At 41.4% G+C, this 21,454-nt stretch overlaps 1 protein-coding gene across 2 annotated transcripts; it reads right to left on the bottom strand.

Moving 5' to 3' along the window:
• Positions 1-283: 283 nt before the first annotated feature.
• On the bottom strand, positions 284-1,784 carry LOC108133318 (beta-1,4-glucuronyltransferase 1). 2 transcript variants are annotated; one of them, XM_017253176.3, is made up of 2 exons: positions 948-1,781; positions 284-892 (listed from the first exon to the last, which is right to left on the bottom strand). In XM_017253176.3, exons 1-2 carry the CDS (start codon positions 1,635-1,637, stop codon positions 344-346), a joined length of 1,239 nt encoding a protein of 412 aa, XP_017108665.2. In that variant the 5' UTR covers positions 1,638-1,781; the 3' UTR covers positions 284-343. The 2 variants fall into 2 exon arrangements, with proteins under 2 accessions (XP_017108665.2, XP_070133601.1); XM_070277500.1 differs by having other exon boundaries at positions 699-888; positions 948-1,784.
• Positions 1,785-21,454: the final 19,670 nt, after the last annotated feature.

Genomic DNA, 21,454 nt, shown 5'->3' with positions numbered 1-21,454 from the left:
AAAAAGCTTTAAATTGGAAGTTTTAACAATTCCATTACATTTATGTATGTATTGTATGTATTATGTTAGCTTCCCCTAACGAACTGATCATGAAGCAAACAAATGAAGGTAGTTTTTTATCTAAAGTAAATTTTTCCTTTTTTTAATATTTGGACTAGAGGTACTACAGTTATTTAAGCAGATTTTTTAGTAATTAGGAAATAATGGTTATACATTTATGATTTGTGCGAAATAAATAAAGCAGATTGTTGGCCAATAATTTAATTTACATTGCCAAATGTTAAAAAAAAAAACAAAACATAAAATTTAAATGGCCTTTTTTCTATCCTTTTCCTTTTTTTTTTTAAATAATACACCCTTTACGCGATCCGTACATAAAACGCAGCTCTCGGAATATTTCCCGACTGATCAAACTATCGGTGCGGTGGGATTGGATCACGCGCCCTATGGGTAGATAAGCCTCCTTGATGCCTGGCTTGTGGACCAAAAAGGCGTTGTCGAGGATGTGGAATTCGTAGCCGAGGACACACATGGCGTAGGCCTGCGTCATTTTGTCCCTTCTTCCTTCCCAGCTGAGACGTTCGTCATACGGAGGATCATCGACAGTGCCGATAAAGATCGGTTCCCACAATTCATGTGGCTCCAAGCGGTAGCCCACATTAAACACGTTTAGGTCCTGCGACGCTACTGGCTCATTAATCCATTCCTCCAGCTTGGGACCCTGGTGGCATTCTGCGCAGATATTTTCATGAAATAGCACAGCCCCTCCGCTTCTAAGCATTTTCTGCAGTTCCGGTTTGGTTTTGGGCATGGTCTCATTAGCCCGCACTTCGAAGATCCTCAGAACGTATACCATAGGGGACAGGGGAATGTTAACATGCCTCCCAACTACCTAAGGAATTCGTTGTAAAAGCAACATAACATATTTAAATAAAAATATATCATACCTTTCTGCTGAAAAAATTTAAAAAGTTAGGCACCAACCCTGGCGTGGGATACAGTTCTATGTCGGAGGCCAGAACAAAGTGCGTCAAGGAGGCTGCACGCGCCAGATTGCGTCCAATGTTGACAGGATAATCGAGTTTTTCCTGCGTCCTGTACAACTGCTCCTTTTTCACATTCTCATATGGCGACGGTGCGCTGCAGTTGAGTTGCCTCTGGAGAGCCACTTTGGCCATGGGCACCACTTGCGGCAGGTGCTCCACATTGAAGTAGAAGTGGACGCTGGTCAGTTCGCGCACTAGGTGGCTGCTTGGGTGGCACTGCCGCAGCCACAGGATACTGTCTAGCGTAGGCTGGAAATCGTCACCGGGAGCATATAAAGCCAGACTTAGCGGAGAGCGCCACCGCTCCAGGAGGGGCACCAAGTTGTCCAGATACCTATAGTCCGCGTGCGTGGTGTAGGTAACATTGCTATAGCAGGACAGCGGGCCGTGCTCGGCCTTAATGTAGTTTTTCAGGACCCAGTAGTTGTAGTAGAATTCCTTGGTGGATTTGTAATGCTTATTCCGGCACTTTACCAGCCTTCGAATGTTCTGTACATCCCAGTCAAAGCGCTGCTCATCGTACGAGGAACTGGCAGTCACCTCGAGGATAAGGATATTCAGTGCAAGCACCACAACCAAGAGCCTGTGCATTTTTTCTCGGGACAAGCTAGGTCTCAAAGGCACTCGAATGGAAGGAATGAAGGATGTGTACGGATTGATAACTGATATGTATATAAAAAAGAATTTTTAGCGACATTAACGAATTTTAAATGCCGTCTATGTTGTTATTTGAAACAAAGTAACTAAAATATTATTATTATAATCGATTTTCTTTATTTGAATTGAAAGTAAAACCTAATTTATAATTGAATTCATGATTGAATTAACCTTGTTTTATTTCAGAACTCAAAATAGACTCCAAAACCCAATTAAGGCCGTTTTCCCTATAGGCCAACAGCAACAATGCAAAAAGCCAGCCGAAAAGTAATCTGTTTCGAATGGGGCTTAATATTGATTAGCAGAAATTTTAATATGCAGCCTGCGCAAATAAACAATTAATACGGAAAATTAATGTACATTGTTCATTGTTATTCATTGTAAAAGGTAAATCTCCATCTCCAAACACCATCCCAGCGACCAGCCAACCATCCCTTTTGGCGAGTTCGCGGACAACAAATTTTAATTATGCGCCACTTTCGGCTGCTGTTGGGGCGCCAGTTGAATCTGGGGTGTAGGTATAGATTATGAATTTGTGTGTATATTGAAATATTAGTAATTACGAGTTGAAAATTCATGAAAATACAATTTGTGATTATTGTTATTAGTGTCAGGCAACAGGCAGCGGGATTCCCCTAGCCCCGTAGCAGCTGGCAGCAGGCAGCCGGCCGGAAACTTTTGGCAGCGGCTTTGAAAGTTTTACGTGTGCGGTGTGGGAGTGAAGAGGATACGTTTGGAGGGCGAAGCCCGGCGACAGGAGCTGAAAAATTCAATAGCACCTAATTAAAATTAAATCTGAAAGCTTGCTGTATCGACGATGGAGCACGGCTTAGGCAGCCACCTTTGCAACAAAACACAACAGGCCAGACCAATCCAGTAAAGCCTGGCCGGGTCAGACCGGGGTAGGGCTGGAAGAGAAGGCCAAGGATCCTTGGCGCAGGATATGCACGGTAAATGCTGTAGCCGGAAATGAACACGTGCTGATGTGTGCCAGCCACTTGAAGAAAAAAGCTACAATAAAGTATATTTGTAATGGAAAGAGTCTATAAAATGATTTAAGATGATTTATCACTTACTTTTGTTAAAGTAAAAATATACGTTACTGTAACTGGTCTTAGTTTTAAATTTCTTTATTAAGAATTCATGTTTCCTCTATTATGTCACCTTTGTTTTCAGTGTATGTGCGCGGAACGGAAAACTTTACCAGTTGAAACGTTCTGTTTATTTATGAGCCGGCGTTTGTTTGCACAACCAGCTCGACTCTGCTCCTTTCTCTGCGTGCGGCTGTGTGCCATATTAATTATTGAAAGATTTGATATCGGCTTAAAGTTGCCTATGCCCTGTCCGTCTGTTGCTCTTATTGTTTCTGCCTGCTGCACCTGACTGGCTCAGCCCCACTTTACACTATGACGGCCCTCCCACTTACCCTTTTTTGTCTGGCACCCACTTCCTCGCCTGGTCTGGAAATTTAACTCACTTGTCGCATGCATCATCATCAAGGCAGTGCCATGCCAAATCTAATTTACTTTGTCTACCTTGGCCTCGGAACTGAGTCCTTTCAATCCTTTGTCGATATCCCGCTGCAGCTCTCCAGGACTAGCTGCACTTCCCATACATGCGCCTGGAAATGAACCAATAAATCAGTTTATAATGGCAAAGAGGAAAAATGGGTATAAAAGGAGTGAACTACATTTAAGTCAGGTTTAACTTTTGATGCACGGCAGATCAAGGTCTTTTTTCTGAAAGGATGTAATACCCATCTGTGGAATAGGAGCTGCTATTCTGTCATATATTCTATTTGAAAGGAGACCAAACTGCGGAAGTTAAATCAGAATGAAGTCAGAAAAATCAAATAACGTGAGTAGGAGCATTATTCAAATTTTAATAAAAAAAATCCATCACTCTGGTATGAATTTTTACTTTGGTTTTTAATAAAACGAATTATTTTAATCAAAAACTATACATGTCCAATTTATTCCAAGTGTCTGACTTAATCGACCGTCAATAAAGCCTATTCAATTACTCGTATTTAAATGATATCCATTTCCATTTTAAATGACAATTTCTAATTGTCCGAGAAATCATTTCAAGTTGATGAGATAAGAATTTAATTCGATTTTGGAGTTAAAACTAATACTGAGACAGTTCTAGCTCAAAGCCGAGTGCGTCTCGGACGAGATCTTTAACGGACAAGGCAGAACGAGCTTGAATGGTGTATTTTTATTTAAATCCTCCAATAAAAGGACCTGGCAGCTTGCAGATGACATTAAATTTGTCCTCCAGCTTGGCTGTCGACACCAACCAACGTCAACAATCATCCAACACAATGCAAATGAACAAATGAGGGAAAAGTGGGTGGCAGGGCCGTGGCTGAGCCAAGAGTCCGAGGCACACTGCATATTTTAACATTTCCGGTTTGATTTCAGATTCCAAACAAAATGGCCGGCAGACGTGTTTCCGGGCGTACCTGGACCTGGACCTGAAGCCGGATCTGGTTCTGGATAAATCCTGGTGACGCATGCACTGCCAGAAATTATTAAGTAGGTAATACGATTTTTGTTTTAATCAGCCTGGAAGGAAAAGCCTACTCTAGGCTGAGCAAAGAAGGCTTGTGTTAAACTTTGTTCTTCCTTTTTTTAGGTTCTTCTATTCTTGAATAACTTATTTCTAGCCGTGCCACTATGTACTCCTAAACTAGGGCGTGGCCCAATCGACAAATATATTGTAAGCCAATTGATTAGATCACATGTCGTTTCTATCATAACAGGCTTACGATGCCATACAGTTGCACACAGAGTGGTTGCTAAAAAAAAAAGGGGGAAAAGTGAAAGAGATTGCATGAATGAACCCCTATAATCATATTCCATGCGAATAAATGTATGGGAGTATATAGTTTTAGGCTTGATTCGCAGTCAGAGCTCGGATCGGCTGCAAAATTTAACTCTTTAATCTCCTTGATGGCTGAAGGGTCGGGTATTGGGGGGTTATAAAAAATTTACCAGTTGATTTTATGCTGGGTTAAGCTTAAACCTTATTCTAAAAGGAACTAAGCAAGCGTAAATGGAGTTTTTCCCCTTTTCTTTGGGTGTTGTTGTTTCCAGTCCCTTTCCTTGTTAAAATAGCTTTAGTGCGGTCTTTTGCCTTCATCTGGCCACGTCCCGCCACAAGCCCTTTTCGCCCCAGCTCCTTTATTTCGACCTTCCCGTGTGTGTGGGGGCGGGAGGCTCTTAAGCCACGTCTGACTGATTCCGGCACATTTTGGACGGGATGTCGAAGAATATTTGCTGTGACAGTTTTTGGCTTGAACTCTGCGTAGCTCTTTTTTCTTGCCCTTTTTTTCAGCTTGGGGTGATGCATTTCGGCCTACCGCATCTCCGGACCATAATTCGTATCGAAAACCCCATCAAAGCATTTTTTTCGAATTGCGATAAGGGAATTGTGGTCGAAGGTTTGTCAGGCGTCTCAGCCGCTTTGACGAAGGCAATTTTGTCTTCAGGTAATAGCTCTATTATATAATTATTAATCATTATTGTCTGCGGTTTGGTCTGGTGCACACGCATCCGCACTTACCCGAGTACACTCCTTTTCAACGGACGAGTCCTTTGACCCGATACACTTGTCGGTCAACCTCAGATTGGTTGAGGCACTCGCATGCTATATTTATTAATATTCTGCCGCCCGGTGTCCGTCGGACGTTGAAAAGGCAATAAAAATTTGTGTCATTCATCGGCGATGACAACGATGAATCGAAATGTGAGTTTGTCCACTCGCTGGCTCTTATCCCAGTGCGATTCATGCCTGGCACTATGGATATGTGCCTTGACAGAATCCAATTCCATTTCAATTGACCGGGCAATGCATATATAATAGTGTGTATATATGATTTGCCGCCCATCAACTTTCAGGGGCTCCAGGACGTAAGTGTTGACATTATTTATTATGTAGCCGTTGCATATGATTGGTTCTTTTTTCTCCTTTTCCACATATATCCAATACAACCCGGTACATGAAACTATATGTGCACTTGGTACCAACATCATTACTTTTGCACATTTTATATTGGACATAAATCAATCGCGAATTTCGATTTATTTGTTTTGCTTTATTTATTCAATGGATTGGGAGCTCTTTTGGGAGTAATTCAAGTTCTTATGGCTCAATTATTTCAAACTTTACAACTATATAAGGATAAAATGAGTTATCCTAGACTTGCTGATGGAATGTGTAAATAATTCATTCCTAGCGCATATCTTATTATGCCATTTGCAAGCCCTAATCAAAATATTCGATTTCTTACTCTCAAAAATCCAGTTAATTTTTTCACAAATTTTCCGACAAATTACACTGAAATTTTCCCCGCCATTAATCTTGATTATCAATGGTGTATTTGTCTGTAAATATTGAATAATAATTGTCAAAGGATGTCTGGCTTCTGTTCGCTGCGGTGTCTGTCGCTGGCCTGCTTGTATTTTTTATTACCATATATAATACATATGCAAAAATGATCTCGCTAGTGGTGCAGCAGTGGGAGGATAATGAAACCATGGCAAAAAAATCAATAATTTATACTCTTTTGTAAAACGCCCGCGGCTACTTTGTGTTTGTCTCTGTGCTCCATTCTTGGTCCTCCAGCTCCAGCTCCTGCCCTGCCGTTGAATGAACAAAAAGAAAATGTAGGTATTTAATGTGTATTCTTTTTATAATGTAGCATGCATATAAAGAGAGCCCAGCCAAAGTAAGGCGAGCACATTTTATTTGGCTTGTTGTGGTTTTGGTTGCGAACGAAGTCGAAGCTGAGGATTCGGATCCATGATGCCAGTTGGTCAACAATGCAGTTAAAAAAAATTTAATAATTCAAAATGCTTGCTTTCAACCTTAATTGTGGAAATCGTGGTAGTGATTCGTAAAATCTCTGTTGTTGCTCTGAAAAATTTGCAGAAAATAATTTCTTGTATTTGGGTTTTTATCAGTGCAACTCAAGCCCGGCGGGCCTATATGTTGTTGGTAACGGTTTTTGTGGTTTTCATCCTTTTCAGGCTGCAAAGAGAATGTCCTGGCTTGGCCTCTTCAGTTTGGTCTGGTCTTTTTCGGCTGGTAAGGTTCTAGCCTTAACTGAAAATGTGACGAAAGCATTGCCTGTATTCCACACACACACACACTCAGGCATACAGGCTGCAGAAGGATACTTGTGTAAGTAGACTCATTGCCATGTTATCCTCTTTCCTTCATTATTTTGGCTCGTTTCTTGCTGTAGCCGCATAAATTGGCTGGCAAACTAATTGAAAATGGTTCTTTTCCCAGCGGTTTCCCCTCGTCGTCCCCCGCACGCTTACATATTATATAAGCTGCATGTGTGTGTGTAATCTAAACGCTAATTAAATGATTCAATGATTCCTTTTTTACCCGTTTCGCCCCCCGTATGGGCCACCGTTCACTGGCTACTTCACCTTAATTTCTTTTTATTGTTTTTCGCATGTTCTTTCAATTGCTTTTATTTTGTGGAGTGTGAGCAGGGGGCCAGGATATGTGGTGCCAGTGTGTGTTCGGAACAAGGCGAAGTAACTCCTTCGAGCCAGCTGACAAGTGTTAGGGGTGTACTCTCTTCAACACCCTCCCGACCCCAGACGTGTGTGTGTTTGCGGGTTAATTGAATTTTATGTGTTGGTCGCCAATCCTTAAGATTGTCTACCCTCTTACGGCTCCCCTTCCACCAGACCAGCCCGGTCAGGACTTTGGAAATTAATTTCCTTATATTGACTTTTTTCTCCCCTGGCTCCACACTCTCTCCACAGGGCTCTAAGCTATCCCCAATTTCCGTTGCCTTTTGTAGAATTTCTCAGGAATATTTCTTTTCCTTTGCTTTTTTTTTTGGAATTCTTTGGATTTATTGCCTCTGTGGTATATAGAAATTCTTTGGCTGACTAATGAGAAAATTATAACCAGGCTCGGGGTACTTAAGAGTCTCCAGCCACACTGAAAAGCTCTTCATCTTAAAGTTCCTAGCCAAACCATGTTTTCTCGTAGCCAAACAAAGAGATTGCTTTACACTTGACACATTTTTTGCTAAATCCGGTTTGATTGAATTAGTTGGTTAAAAATAAAGTATTTTTTCATTTTTTTAATGGAAGTTTCTATCGACTGCCCCATTATGAAAGAAATTTGGGTTATCCAAATGTTTTTTTGCTTGCGCGATAAAAGGCATCGTATTGGGCCTTACAAGGATCCAAGGATCCATGATCTAACGCCTTTTGAAATGCTTCAAAGCGAAGAGTTCCCTGATATTTCATTTATTTAAACTATAATTTTGTTTCCTCCGATAAATGTCTTTTTTTTAAGAAAAGCATTAAGAAAAGCAGGAATATACCTGCCATCAAATAGTCAAGAGCATCGTTCGTTCTGTTAAAAACAAGAATTAAAAATTCATGATCAGAAATTATGCATAGATGAGATTTATCTTGTAATATTAAGAGTTTCGGGCAAACATTTACCCAAACAAGTAATTAAAGCTTTTTTCCAAGTGCACTGTGTCTAATGCTTCAGTTGATGTTAATGGATTCGCACTTGCAATGAACCACAAACATATGCAAATGTCTCGAGCACCTGCTAACAACATTAACTAGCAAGGACTTCCCTGCCCCGTCCCCACCACCCGTAAGCGTAGTCATCATTTTCAGGCCTGCCTGCTCCCTCTCTCTGACACACTCCATCAATAATTATATGCTGCATACATTTAGGCGTCGCTTTTCCTCGCCCGACTCCTTATTTTCATCAGCTTGCTTCGTTTCACTGTGCAAATGTTTGTGCAGCACTCGAAATGTGTGCTGCAGACGCAGTGCAGCAGCATGGAAGGAGGTGCCAATGGGATGGGGGCTAAGGAGTAGCAGGATCGGCTTTTGGAGCGGGAACTGAAACGGGTATGGGTAAAAGGACGTCGCCATCAGCGTGGCAAAAATAAGACGGTTAACATTTTTGAGTGTGCGGTCGGAATAGGGGCCTGCCTCGGAGATGGTTGGATGTGGGCTGAAAAAAGGGCGGCTTCCGCTACGGCTTTCATGTCGGTGGAGGCGTAGGTGCGCCGCTGGTGGATTCCTGTCGAGTGTGTTTTGAGGCTTTGCTTTGCTCTTTGCCGTCTGCACTTAAATATTTTGCATATGCGTAAAGTGGAGCATCAGCGACGTTGGTAGCAAACACTTTGTTGCAGCTAGGCGGATAGCCCACTCCTTACCAATTTGTAGTGCTTAAAAGGAGCTAAGGGGTTTGCCTCACAGAGCGACCGTGCTTTGCTAGTTAACGAACTGACGAGATGGAAGATATTGGCGGGAGTTTTGCCGGGTCCATACCCATTAAATGCCTAAAAATTTAATATTGAAATTAAAATTGAAATTACAACTTTTTCAAAAATTAATATTCCTTCCAAAAACGTGTCAGCTATAGATACAACATAAAAATTCCTTTCGACTAGCTGGCCAATTCCTATATTAATTGAATATAAAGCATCTACTTCGACTCGTGTTGCTGAGGCTTGCTGGTTAATTGCATTTGGCTCATTGGCTTTGAAGTGGAGGGATATTACCACATGGCCGCAATTCAATTATTATATTAGACAAAAAGGGCCTAGCAGAAGCAATTGCTTTGATTACTGGCGGCACTAACCGCAAGGCAAGTGGGCGCCACCCTCTCTCCTCCCGCTTTTCCAGCACCCCAAGGTCGTATCCCTCCACCGACCAGAAACCGCAACTATGATATGGATGAAAGGTTCTAGGACGGAGATGGCGGCAAGGCCGATTGATAGGGGAAAGCGTTTCAAATTTAAAAATCGTTCTAGTGAGCCAGAAAGGACAACAGCCTTAGAAAGGTTTTCGGTTGCCAAGCTATACTCCAGCCCACTCACTCCCACACGCAGCACCCTCGCTCGCTCTATCGTTTCGGTTCTAAAAGCTAACCGCTACGCTGATGGCAGCAATTAAATACAAAATGCCGGGCCGAGAAAATTCTCAAGAATTTGTGGTACAAAAATTCAATTAATTTTTGCCCGAACATGCTCCATTCAGCAAGGAGGCGGAGGGCTGTACAATGTCGTGTATCTGGCTTGGTGGTTAGCGGTTAGGGGAACTATAATAAATTATTGTATGACTCTTGGCCTTGATTAGCTGGGCATCGTCAGACTCGGCTGTTTGCCATGGAAGCGATGCAAAATAATAGGAAATGGTCCAATTTAGTGGCTGCATGGAGTGTGAAAAGAGTGTCTATCGCTCCATCGGATATTTTCCTCATGTGTCGATGGTAAAAAATTAAGTTATCAACTTTCGGGACGTGACTGGTGGCAGAGATGCAGAAGACCCTAACCCACATTGGCTCATTGTGTTACACAATTAGAAGTTTGAGAAACATTTCTAAAGAGTTGATGAGATTGTTGCTTGGCTCCAAATGTTATAGAATTATTTTGTTCTTGTTTCATAATTAGATGGTGGCAGTTTTGGAATGTGCCTTCTCATGGAATGAAAAAATGCCACTGCTCCCTCTGGAAAAATAAATAAATATGCTCCGTTACACTTGTTTTGAAATAATGGCTGCAGATTCACTTATTCGAAAAAGACCATTTTGAATTTTCAGGCACAAAAAGGAGGCCTCAGATCGAGTACGATTCATTTGATTTGTAGGCAATATTGACAGCAATTAAGATAGCAAAAATGTGCAAAAGGAAAATCTAAACGAATTTAAATTGAACTTTTATTATGCTCTCGTTTGGGGTTTTATTTTTAGCACCATGCTGCTCGGCTGCTTTTTTATCTGTGCTCTGAGGTAGAGAACAATAAATTCTTATAAATAAATGTGTAAGTGGGCCGTTTCGGAAAGTAAAAAATAAAATCAGAGGGACAGCGATGAAAAGTTCCTTGGTGGCGAACTCAGCAAAGCCTAAATTGCCTACGCAGGCAGGGACAAAGGCACAAAGGCCTGGCGAGTTGGGGGGGATGGGAGTACGAAGCCTATTTACCATTAAAAGAAACACATACACACTCCACAGCACAACAACAATTCACGATGCATAAAAAATGGGCATACCACCGAGGGCCCGGCCAAAATGAGAAGGAAACCGACGCATTGCCAAATTCTTTTGACACTTATCTCCTGCCCCGCCAGGTCTTACACAGCACTCGAATAAATCTCTAAAAACTCTTTTGATTATTAAAAAATATTAATTTATTTAATAAAAAATATAGTAAGCCAGACCCAAAAATATCTGAAGCTCCAATAGATCTATGGGGAGTATACAATTTTCCAATAAATGGAATAGGGATTCGTTTTATTTTCGAGTGCATGCAACTTTGTGCGTGTGTGAGTGTGTCTAGGCCCTTGTCACCTGTCTCCCTTGCACAGTCTCGGATAGCCTTCATTATTATTATTATTATTATTTTTATTTTGTTTTATACCCGCCCGAGAGGGCTGGGTCTTCGTGGGAGGCATTTTCGCTTCTTGATTTTTATTGTGGAAATGCGAACGTCGGCCGTTTTTTAAAGCCACCACAACGCCAAGGGAAGCCAGCTACTCGCCCCAAGCCCACACACACACACACACACAACACCGAAGGCAAGGATTCTAAGGCTGGGTGTGTGTGCGGTTTGTTTGTACGTGTGGCCCAACACTTACACGAAAATGATGAATGATTTTATGGTTTGCTTGACCTGAATTTTATAGTATGCATGCATGGAACCACCGATCCCCTCCACCACCGCCACCGGAGGACCCCGTCCCACCCACTAGCCATCGGCCCACGCCTCCGTTTCTGGCCAGCCCATTGCGAGTGGAAAATTTTATGTTTGCATAAGAAATTGGATTTTTGCATTAGTTATGGAAATGAGAAAACTTCAACTTGATTTGTTTTTCACTGGTTCACTCGTTCCACTCCTTCCTCTATCTCCTACTACCCTGCCGCCCACTTTCGAATTTCGTCCATTTTTTCTGTGAGTGTATGTATATGTGCTGGTCAGAAGAAAACGGTTTTTGCAACTCTCGGAAAACTGTTTGAATTTCCTTCATTCATTTTGCTTTTTCTCCGTATTTTTGTCTTCCATTGGTTTTTGGTTTTATGCATTTGCTCTTTGGGCTTTTGTGGTTCATGAACCCATGCCCGAACAGACTCTGAAGATGACGGCCATGAAGGCGGGACGGAGAAGACGCCGGGGAGAGCTGAAACAGAATTATACTCTGGCCTAATGCTTATTAGATTTGGCTCATGAATCAACCCGATTGCAAAGTGACTGCCAGGAGTGGGAACCGAAATGGAACAGGCCTTGTGCATGTTTACCTCCAGACTACCCATGGGCTTTGGTGTGTTCTGTGGTGCTGTTCCAGTTGCATTTTCGGTTGCAGTTTCGTTTCAAGTATACGCCGAGTGTTTTGCAAGATGAAGTCATCGAAAGTGCCTTCCTTTCTAGGCCGCACAAGGATGTTGCACAATATGCTAAACCTATCGGAAGTGAAAGAGCTCACATCTCACCCATATTTGTAAATCATCCTCAACTGGAACTGTTTTTGTCAAAAAATTATGGGTTCTACTTGCCATAAAAAAATTAAAGACTTTCAGAAAAGAAAATTTTTGTATGCCTCATTATTGGAAATGTTAAAAAGCCATTTTCCGCCCTTGAGAAACATTGGTCCCAATATTAAGCCTCGACTATTTTTTCTTATTATGTATGGAAGTACACACTGTGTACTTAAATATAATATATTGTTTTTTTGTAGAAAAAACTTCATTTCGGAGAAGTAATAAAGCAGTTGAGTGCAGCGTCCTCGTGTATAAACACGGAGTTTGGGTTGAAAAAAGTGGGACTATGGTTTCAATAAACAGACACTTTGCTCGAGGCCATCTCAGCAGAAGCTTTCCACTCATGTCTTGGATATCAGGGATTGACCGATTATGATACCAATACAAATTTTCAGACAGAATATCAATGAACTTGGGTCGTATAAGAGCTAAGAACAGCTTGAAAAGGCGGTATCGAATGTAAATAGTATTTTTAACTACCTCTTTTTTGTTTTTTTAAAACTATTTTTAACAAATTAACTGAATGTTATAGGGAAAATGTCTACAAAAGTTTCTCTAAGAGTTCGCCAGAAACTATTTTTTAAATAATCGCTAATAATAAATAATCTACTTATATTTTGTGTAGTTTTTTTTAATAAACATAAGGATGATGTTGATAAGGATGATAACATTAATTCAAGATGTTTCTCCCAAATGATAGGGGAGAATCCAAAATCTTATCCATATCCGAAGTAATTTTTTCTAATAAAAATAAGATTATTACTTCTTATTATTACTATTAAAATTAAATGTCGATAAAAAATCAAAAAATAAATAATCTACTACTATTATGTGTATTTTTTAACAGAAATTTTGGAAGATGTTCGACCAGTCCAAAAATCTCTTCCAAAACCCATCTACAATATATCCGTAGAAATTTCCCCTTGGAGCCATGGCCGCTCTGGCTCGGTTTTAATATTGGAAACTTTTTTAATTATTTGCTTGAAACGCTTGTCGATTTATTCGTGGCTGCCAGTTGATCTGTTGTCCTTGCCGTTGCCTTGTCTCTTTTGCGATGCGGTGGTTGTTGCCAGTGCCCGATGGTGCCAAACTATGGCGGCAATATGTGCCAACAGTTGAATAATCTGTCAATAAGCTATTGTCATCGTTCGGGGTCCTGGTTCTGGTTCCCGGACTTTCGAGGAGGACAATGGCACCAACTGCTGCTCCGACTTTCTCCTGCTGCTGCCGCAAACAAACATTTTTCTATTGGTTTGCCAGCAGAGCAGAGACTCCCGGAGGGGTCACCCTCAGATGTGTTTTCCGGTGTGGGGCGGGGCGAGCAGAAAAGTAAGTGGAAGTTTTCCCACATATATTGCGTCTTGGGGGCCGCTTTCTTTTCCCTTTTTATTTTTGTGTTTTTGTGTATGCTGGCTGCTTTGGCGGTTGGTGGAAAAAAAGTTTTTAATAAAGGTCGATTGCTGCATGTCAATTTGCCACCTCTTCAACTCGCCCCACCAAGTTTCGACCCGCTACGACTCCCACTCCCACTCCCGCTTCCACTTCTACTTTTCTTTTTTTTTTTGTGATTAGCTTTGGCAATAGTTCCTGGCACTGCATGCGCATCCGGTGTGGGGGTGTCACCTCGTCCTCTGTCCTCGTCTTCACCTTTGTCTTCGCCTTGTCTATGTGTTTCCGTTTTATCACTTATTACTTCCGTTTCGACACTTTGGCGTGGCACAAGGTGCTCGCTGGAACCCGGTGGTCTGGTCCTTGAGCTTAATGCCGTGTCACCGTTTGAATTTTAATTTATTTCTCTCCTTTCGCGTAATGAGCTGGCCAAGCCAGGGGAAGCACAAATTGCAATTGCAATTTCGAAAGAAACTTTTCCAGTCCTCCGTTCGGGAATTAGCATTTATATGAGCAACTTTTCATTCGTCTAATTGCCGGGCTAGATGGTCGAAATAAATCCTGACCACGGCCAAAACTACTCAAACAAGTTCTCAACCCTGGCCAATCTCGAGGCTCGAGTGGGTGGAAACGGCTTTTCATGGGGGGTGGGCGTTAAAATATACATAAATAACCTTTATTACACATGCTGACGACGCTCAAGTGCTCGAACTTTTTCAAGTCCACTTTGCCCGGTTGTTTCTCAAGTAGTTTTTCGGTGGCTTGGTGCCTTTGTTACTGTTGATGCCCCACACCATACCCATGTCCACCACTTCACCTCCTCACACGTGCAATCCGAGGAAGTTGCGAACGGAAACTCCTTTATTGTAGGCCAAAACTGTTAAGAAACGTCGAAGGCCAACGAGTATCGAAAATTTAAAAGGAGACCTTAAATTTTACTTATTTTCGATAATAATTGTGCAAAAGTGCTTCAGTGGACAACAGCTTCTTAAATATTTCCCTAAATCGTGTATTTTTGCCTATTTCTTTTAAAATATAACTCGTATGTGTCGAAGTATCATCAGACCACTTTATGACAGGGCAAATAGATTGGCAAATACGATGCCAGCTGGCACCGATCCCTTTGAAAGATAACCCGATTGCCTGGGCTGTCCTTATGATTCGAGGAAATGAAAATAGATTTCGGCCAAAACCCAAGACAAGGCACATTCCGTTTCGGGCGTATTTGCAGTCCGTGCAACCAATTTGAGTTAATTAAACCACGCAAATCCTAATGTGACCTAATTGGGCTTAGTTCGTTACAGATTGGCAGATGTCCCCGGAGAGGGACATCCAACGAGGAACTGGCGTGCGGATGCGAAAGGCGAGAAGAGTCACGAGCCTAAAGACTTGGTTCGCACTTTGCAGGACTTCTCCTTGCGAATTTGCACTTATTCCAGGCACTAATACTACTTTGTGCTCATGCTCCGCCCTTCTTATTTTCCTACCGTTTTTTCGTGGTATTCCTTTGGGGTTCTATTACACTGAAACAAAATAGTTCGTACGTTTTTTAGGAATGGTTTGTATAGTTCAGAAGGGTAGTTACAAAATATAAATACAAAGTTTATTTCATTGTTCATTTGTAGATAATAATCCTTAGTAGCACTTTTCAATGAAAAAGTAGTTCAGAGTCAAAGTTTCTTATTTGAAATTGTGGAACTTTGTTAAAACGATATGTTGAATTCTTGAACAGGATCGTCATAATTATCGGTTAAAAACCTACCAAACTACTTATAAAATATGAAAAATAATTGAAACATCAAGAAAATATATGTATAAAACGTAAAATATTAAACTCTGATAAAAAAAAAGGAAATATTTTCTGTGCACTCCCTCCCACTTCCATTGTAATTATGACCTTTTCAGATGTGTGGATGTCTGAGGAGCTTGTTGCATTCAGCTTACGCCCCATCACCAAATCTTTTTCGCAATATTTACTCCTATTTTACCGTTGTCCACCAAGCTCGCTGCTTTGCCCGCAGCTGATTCGTTCTGCCAGGAGCGCTTCAATCTCATCCTCTTCGCCGCTTTCCTTTTCGCAGGACCTCTAATCCTACAAGCAACTATAAGCCTTGGTAATTATCTGCAAAGTGACCATTAGGCGATTAGTTGATGCTGCTCCGTTGGCTCTCCTTGCTTGTGTCCTTTTACTTCGGACTCGGACTTCGGAGCCAACTCCTTCGTTCTTGGCTATCTTCAACCCCCCATCTGAGCGTCTCGGCCAATATAACGCTTCATGTGGTCCTGAAATATGTTCTATTCTCTCGAAATAATCACACAGCATTGCCACCAAGTAAGCTGTCGGAGATTGCAGGACCAAAGTGCAGATTAAAAAAAATGCATGAAAAGCAGTTCACCTTAAGAGTCGGGAAAAATTAGGAGTGCAATGAGATTTAGGCGGTTTAATAGCTATAAAAATTAAACAAAAAAGAGTATAGAGCAAGCCAGCACAGAAGCCCGTTTTGGCTGATATTGGTCTTTTACATTAGAAGGAAATGGATAGAGCGACTCAACTGTTTATTTTGATCAAGAAAATGTGTGGAATTGATTTTTTTTCTCCCTGAAGATGATAAAAAACTTTTGTGTATTCAATATAAAACCAATTCGTCCCGCATTCTAGGTTATTATCCTTCTTCTTAATGTAAAATGTACAAGCTTTCAATGTCAGTTAATGAGGATATTCAAACAAGTATATATGATGAATATAAGGTATAGTAATTACCAAGTTTAATCTTAATAACTTCTTAAAATCGGCATTAATATTCAGTAATATTCAGTAACGAAGTTTCAGTTAGAACTAGAGTTAATCAACTCTGTGCTCTCCAATAATTAGTGGAATCACTGCATCCAAAGTTATTTTGCGAGTAATGAATCTAGTAGTTGATAACTCACTTATTGATTATTAGCCCCAGTTAATAGTTCATTTTAGTTGCCAGTGACGGCCACTAATTAGGCCAAAACCCGAAATATCAATTTGGCCAACTCCAATTAGAGTACGCTGACAAATTTCGGACGACGATTTTGTGGCAATTGTGCAACCAATTTTGACATAGTCGCTGTCAGCGTGTAGTTGCAATTAAATTATAATTTGGAGCGCATGTTTTTCCCATAAATATAATCCCCATATATCAAATCGAATCGGGCTCGTAACTTGAAAACTTTTTCTACTCGTCCAACCCCATTTCTTCGTCTCATTTCCATTTAATCTGCGTTTGCATACTGGGCTTCCTCTATCGGCCATCATTTACTTCCCCAGTGCTTTGCATTTTAAGTCCGCGGCCAAAATGATAAGTTTTCTAGCTTATTTTGCATTCTGCTTTATGAACTGCTGCATAGAACAAAGTGCTCTAAGTAGCTGACTTAGTATGTGATAATTCTGCTGGCCGATGGTTACATTTTCATGTTTTTGTCATAAAGGCGACCGCTACGACAAAGGACTGCGACAAAGGAGGATCTGGCGCTCAGAAGGTTTTGGCGGAAAGCGCAGGAAAAAACGGGAATACCGAAGCGGATTTCCATAAGAAGGCGGAAATGGCGAAGGAAGGAGGGAAATTGTAGTCGAAGCACATGCGAAGCATTGAAAATTATTTACGATAACGATCGCATAATCATAATAATAATCACATTATAATAATTCTTGGCTTTATGTGGTCCGTGGTGGCCAGTCGCCTGGTCTGGTTTTCTTTTATTTTTTGCCTTTCGCCCCGAGGCTCTTCTCTGGGGACGTGTAATAGTTGCTAATAAAATGCAATGCCCATCGACAGGGCACCCTGGAAAGAAGTGGGAGAAGGACTGTAAATTACCGCGTAGTCGCATAGGAAGAGGGTTAAGGGTCGATTCGAACCTGTAAAAAAATGGCAACTGCATTGATGTTATTACCTGAGCCGACAACTATTCGGCACAGTCAATAAACCAAAATGTCAGGTAGGGGCCGCTGGAAAGGGTCAACAGGGTGGTGAGTCACAACGACAACCATTGCCCCCGCACACACTGCAGTTATGTTCGTTATTTTTTGCGTGGCGGGAAAATTATTGTTATGATTTTGGCTTTTGCGCATAATTCTGCAGTTTTCCGTTCTCTATTTGGAGTATGTTACTCATACGCCACGTTGCCAGCCTTGCCACGAGCTGTGGCAACTTTAGCATGCACTTTTAAATGAGCCATAGCCATAGACAAGGCACCCATTTTTTTTTTCCCCCAGACCCCTCAGATTTCTGTTTATTCCACTTTGCAGAAAAACTCATATTTGCCTCGCTGTGTTCACCCATTTTCAATTTGTTTTGGCCGTGGTTTCGGGTGGTTTTGGGTGAATTGGGGCCTGTGGATAGTGTGCTGTTGAAGTTGGCTGTCGCCGGGCTTTTCACAGTTTTTTAGCCAATTTTTTTTGTTTTTTTGGCATAAAAAAGTGAGGGGAATCACTAAAGTTGCTCGACGTGGCTGTGCAGGATGGGGATAAAAGGATCTTTTGAATAGTGCATAAGACTAGGGAGAGGTTACGTTATTAAGAAATCGCAGGATTTCTTTCCAGAATAATGTCATGAACAGGATACCCCGATTCTTTTAAATATTTATATGAATTTCGTTACATATGTACGTTGTGGATCTATTGAAATGAAACAACAGCCAAAATCATTCACGTTTAATTAATTTGATCTAAGCTTATAATTTTATGCTTCTTGGATGAAAGCTGTCAAAATTATTTGTGTCTGAATTAATCGATTATAGGAGCCAATTCCAGTTTCCCAAATACATAAATGGGGAAAATAAATACATAGCAGAAAAACTGTATTCCTCAATTAGAGTATTCAAATGTCAGACCATAGAAAAGTGTCACCATTTGTTGCTGTTGTTGATTTTTGGCTTGCGGTTGGAAAACAACTCAGAAAAAACGAACGGAAAAATTGACAAAGCCATGATGGAGACAGACTATTGCAAGTTTATTTATGCTTTGCGTGTCTGCTGTGAATTAGTGCCAAATTTGATTATCTATGACTGCACACTCGCACACTTTCCTGGTTATATGTGAACCCGTTTCAAGACGGGGGCGACAGGTCCACACAAAGCGGGAAACACGCCTCAAAGTAAGTCACGATGGGTCCTGGAACTGCCGACAGCACTTTTCCTTCCTTCCTACGCCCGTCTTAAATTGATTTCTCTGATGGTTTATTTGGTTTATTTTTTGCCGTGGCTCGGATCAACCGAAACCCCCATTAGCCGGCCTTCCAACGGAAAAGAGTTTCAATCTTTCTAGAAGGAACAATTTACTGTGAAACTTCACCTGAATTTCATAATTTTAACTTTTCATTTCAAACATCGAACTAGTGAAGGAGTGGGCTCTAGGCGAGTGGGCGCGGTAAGAACGCCCCCTCTACATATATATTTGAATGTCATAAGCCACATGCCAAGCTGTAATTAGCCAGAGTTCGCCTTCGCCGAGCTGATGGCATCGCTGGGCTTTAAGGGAAAGTGGCTTTAACCCAGTCAAAGGGTATTATTTTACGGTCTGAGGATTATTACGAAGTGTCTTGCCAGATTAGGTAGTTCGATTGGATTCTCCTTACACTAATTACATTAATTAACTATTATCAACTGGCTGCAGTGATAAGTGTTAAAGTTTACACAATATATTTCGAACGTTTAATTTAATTAAGTTTACTGGGCTGGTCTGGGCCTTTGTATTTGGTTTTCATGTTCAAGACTTAATATATTATTTGTTCGACTTGAAAATAGCATATGGGTTGCAATCTTCCCATCATCGAACTGTATTATTGGCAGGACGGAAGTATCCAATAGCCTCGGCTAAGTGTGGCGAACATAAATTACGGCTATTCCTTATGATATGCCATTACAGATCTCTGCTGTTTCACATACGGCCATTGTGGGCGAATTCAATGGAAATCATATTCATTGGCGGTGGGCCTGGGGAGGCCACACAATGTGTTCAGACTCACAATATCTAAATCTTTATTAATTCGGGAAGCCGAAAGCCCCATTTTGCTTGGCTGCCATTGGGAAAGGCAACTGGACAAATAAATTAATGGCTATCAATCAGTAAATCTGCCAAAGGACCTTTCCTTTGAATGCAAAGGTTCTTTTTTTTCAGCCAGATATGTGTATGTGAGCTCATTGTGTATGGGCCTAGAGGGGGAGACTGTGGATGACCCACAAAGGAGCTCTATAAACGCACTTCATGAATGGCTAATATGACGAGTGCACGCGCTTTTGACATTTGGAATGAGGAGGTGGTTTGCTTAAAGGTCCAGACGGCAGATCCAGGAACTTTGTTAAAGCTTCCCAAGGATGTATGGAAATGTTTTTCATTTAAGCACCATAAGCCTGTTTAACAAACTATTTCCAGCCATATATGTATGTAACAATAACCCTCGTGGCTCGACATAGATCTCAAGAAGTGACAGTGAAAGAAATTACATGGATTTCCCTACGCCAATGGGGCCAAGTGTGTGACAGTTCCATTTTATCAACAACAAAGGCAGGCAGGAGGCATTTGGCATTTGGCAGCGCGCAGGAAAAGGAGCATGGACAGGAGCAAAATCCAGCAGAAGCAAGCGGCTCATAAATCATTCGCGACATCGATGTCGACTACGATGACGACTGGCAATCGCAGCATCTGATTGACTACTGTCAAGTGGACACATGGAGCGCCGGGTACGGGGATGCCTCAAACAAACGAATATATGAAAATACTGTACGGATACAGCTTCAATATAGAAGGTATCTGCATGTACTCGTACGAGTGTATATATTTCCAGGAATGGGACCACTTTATGTATTAGTTCCTCCTCTCGTACTGATGATGATGTACTATTCTGCTTTGCCTCCTTAGCCTGTCTATATGGGTATATATCGATATAAATGTATACACATCTGATTCCAGCTGCAGTGGCCTATACTCGTGCCAACTTTGAACTGTTGTTCTGGCATCGATTGGACGAGTCCTGTTCAGTTTGGCTCGGATTGTATTCATTCTGTCAAAGCCTGCACAGATGCACAGAATGTCAGCAATAGGCACAGTCGGACAGCAACAATAAAAATTTTAAAAACCTACCAACTCATATGGATAAAATAATTAATTTGACTGAATGAATGAAATTCATCGTGTTACTACCTTGTTTCAGAAAATCGCCCCAAACGAAATCGGATTAACAACGAAATGTTAATTGAAACAAGTTCATTTATTAATTAATAAAATATTCCCCGGATCGTCCCTCTGGTTCGGACCCAAGGTGCATTGTCGTATTACAGTCGCCGGAGCGTAACAAATGGAATGTGACACATTATGCGGCCATGCGGATAACTGTCCTTTCGCCGCCCATCGAAGAGGGCTCTTGGGTGTGGGGGTGTATTAAATCAAATCGGAATGGCTGTCGTACTCCATCAAATACCGACGGTTGGCAATAACTTCAATTGATTACGCGCCCGGTGGTAATCTAGTGGCCCACCTCGGGGAGACGTCGCAGAACGCATAATATTGTAATATATTTAAGAAAACCGAAATCAGAGTTGAATGCCGAGTCTCGGTTGGCAGTAAAACGTTTAAAGTGTCTTCAGTCGCTTGATGGCCCATAATTTGACTGCCTCATCGTACCACGTCGGTCCTCCTTGCAGCTCCGTTTTATTATTATTCGTTGTTGTGATGTTTTGCTTTGACAAGCCACTTTAACTAGATGAAGGCAACAAACCTGAGTCCTGCCTGGCCACCTCCTCTCCCCCTTGTGACAAGAAAATTGCACACGCATCGACAACAAAAAAGGAAAAA

This window comes from Drosophila bipectinata, chromosome 2L, assembly GCF_030179905.1.
Source record: "Drosophila bipectinata strain 14024-0381.07 chromosome 2L, DbipHiC1v2, whole genome shotgun sequence".
Taxonomy (NCBI): domain Eukaryota; kingdom Metazoa; phylum Arthropoda; class Insecta; order Diptera; family Drosophilidae; genus Drosophila; species Drosophila bipectinata.
This window is presented reverse-complemented; position numbering and strand designations above follow the sequence as displayed.